At 44.5% G+C, this 1,048-nt stretch overlaps 1 protein-coding gene across 1 annotated transcript; it reads left to right on the forward strand.

The window, feature by feature from the left end:
• Positions 1–19: 19 nt before the first annotated feature.
• Positions 20–380, forward strand: Pmar_PMAR010740 (conserved hypothetical protein; the record flags this gene model as incomplete). The annotated part of the gene is made up of 2 exons (XM_002769858.1): positions 20–55; positions 147–380. 2 exons carry the CDS (start codon positions 20–22, stop codon positions 378–380), a joined length of 270 nt encoding a protein of 89 aa, XP_002769904.1.
• Between the last annotated feature and the right edge of the window lie 668 nt (positions 381–1,048).

Below are 1,048 nucleotides of genomic sequence, written 5' to 3' on the forward strand. Positions count from 1 at the left end.
TGGAGTTCAATGCTACAAGATGGGCAAGCTTGCGCTACTACCATTCGGATATAAAGTGAGTCTTTCCTTCTGTCGAGTGTCCCGCATGACTACAGTGTCACTGCTTTTACTCTCATGGGTTCACGACGGAGTGTTGTTGTTTTCAGGTTATCGATAAGGGAGGTATCCTATGCTGTGGCATCGACTGGTTGTGCAACTGTCTGTGGTGGATTCCGGGCATTATAATTGCTATATTCGAGATTATCTGTGCTGTTATATCATTTATATCCATCATTGGAATACCATTCGGCATTCAACACTGCAAGCTCGCGAAGCTCGGTATGCATCCCTTTGGTCTCGAGATTCAAGTCCGGCGGGAAGTTCAAGTTCAAGATGTATGAGTCTGGATCTGATGTCAGGCTTTGCTCGTCGTATTTCATACAATTACATTTACCAGGGCCCAGTAGTTGTCAAAGAATAACTGTTCTCATTACAGTGTCTCGTGTTTAAGTGTAGTCCAATCTCCGAATCGGGTGACACCTGAGTATCCTACAGTAGGCAAGGAGTCTTTGTTGTTGTTATTGTCGTTGGAATCCCTTCATTTAGCCTTACTTAGTTCGATGGACCATCAAAGTGCCATCACACTAGATTGAGCTACGAATGATGCATATTTCGGTTGACCAGGCCCGTATAACTGAGAAATGGTGCGATGGTTCCCAACACAACATAATTGGATGCTGGGCCGCAAAACATAACAATCTAACACACATACCCAACATGAAACACACGTGAACCCATACACGACACACGTGAACCCATTACACAAAGCCAAGTTGTGCTCGCTAAAAACGCAAATATCATCTCCCGTGACTCTCCGTACGTAAATGGTACTCTTCAGTAAACCCACATGTAGCGTTGTGAAGATTCAGATGGAGCTTCTCCGTTCCCTTCATCTCACGCTTCTACGCGTTTGAGAATATTTTGCGATGAGGGTCTTATGTGATCAGGTCTGGCGATGCTCTTATTTGTATCTAACGGGCTCAAACATGACTACCAGTGAAGTTTGTAG

Source organism: Perkinsus marinus (genome assembly GCF_000006405.1).
Source record: "Perkinsus marinus ATCC 50983 genomic scaffold scf_1104296964798, whole genome shotgun sequence".
NCBI lineage: Eukaryota > Perkinsozoa > Perkinsida > Perkinsidae > Perkinsus > Perkinsus marinus.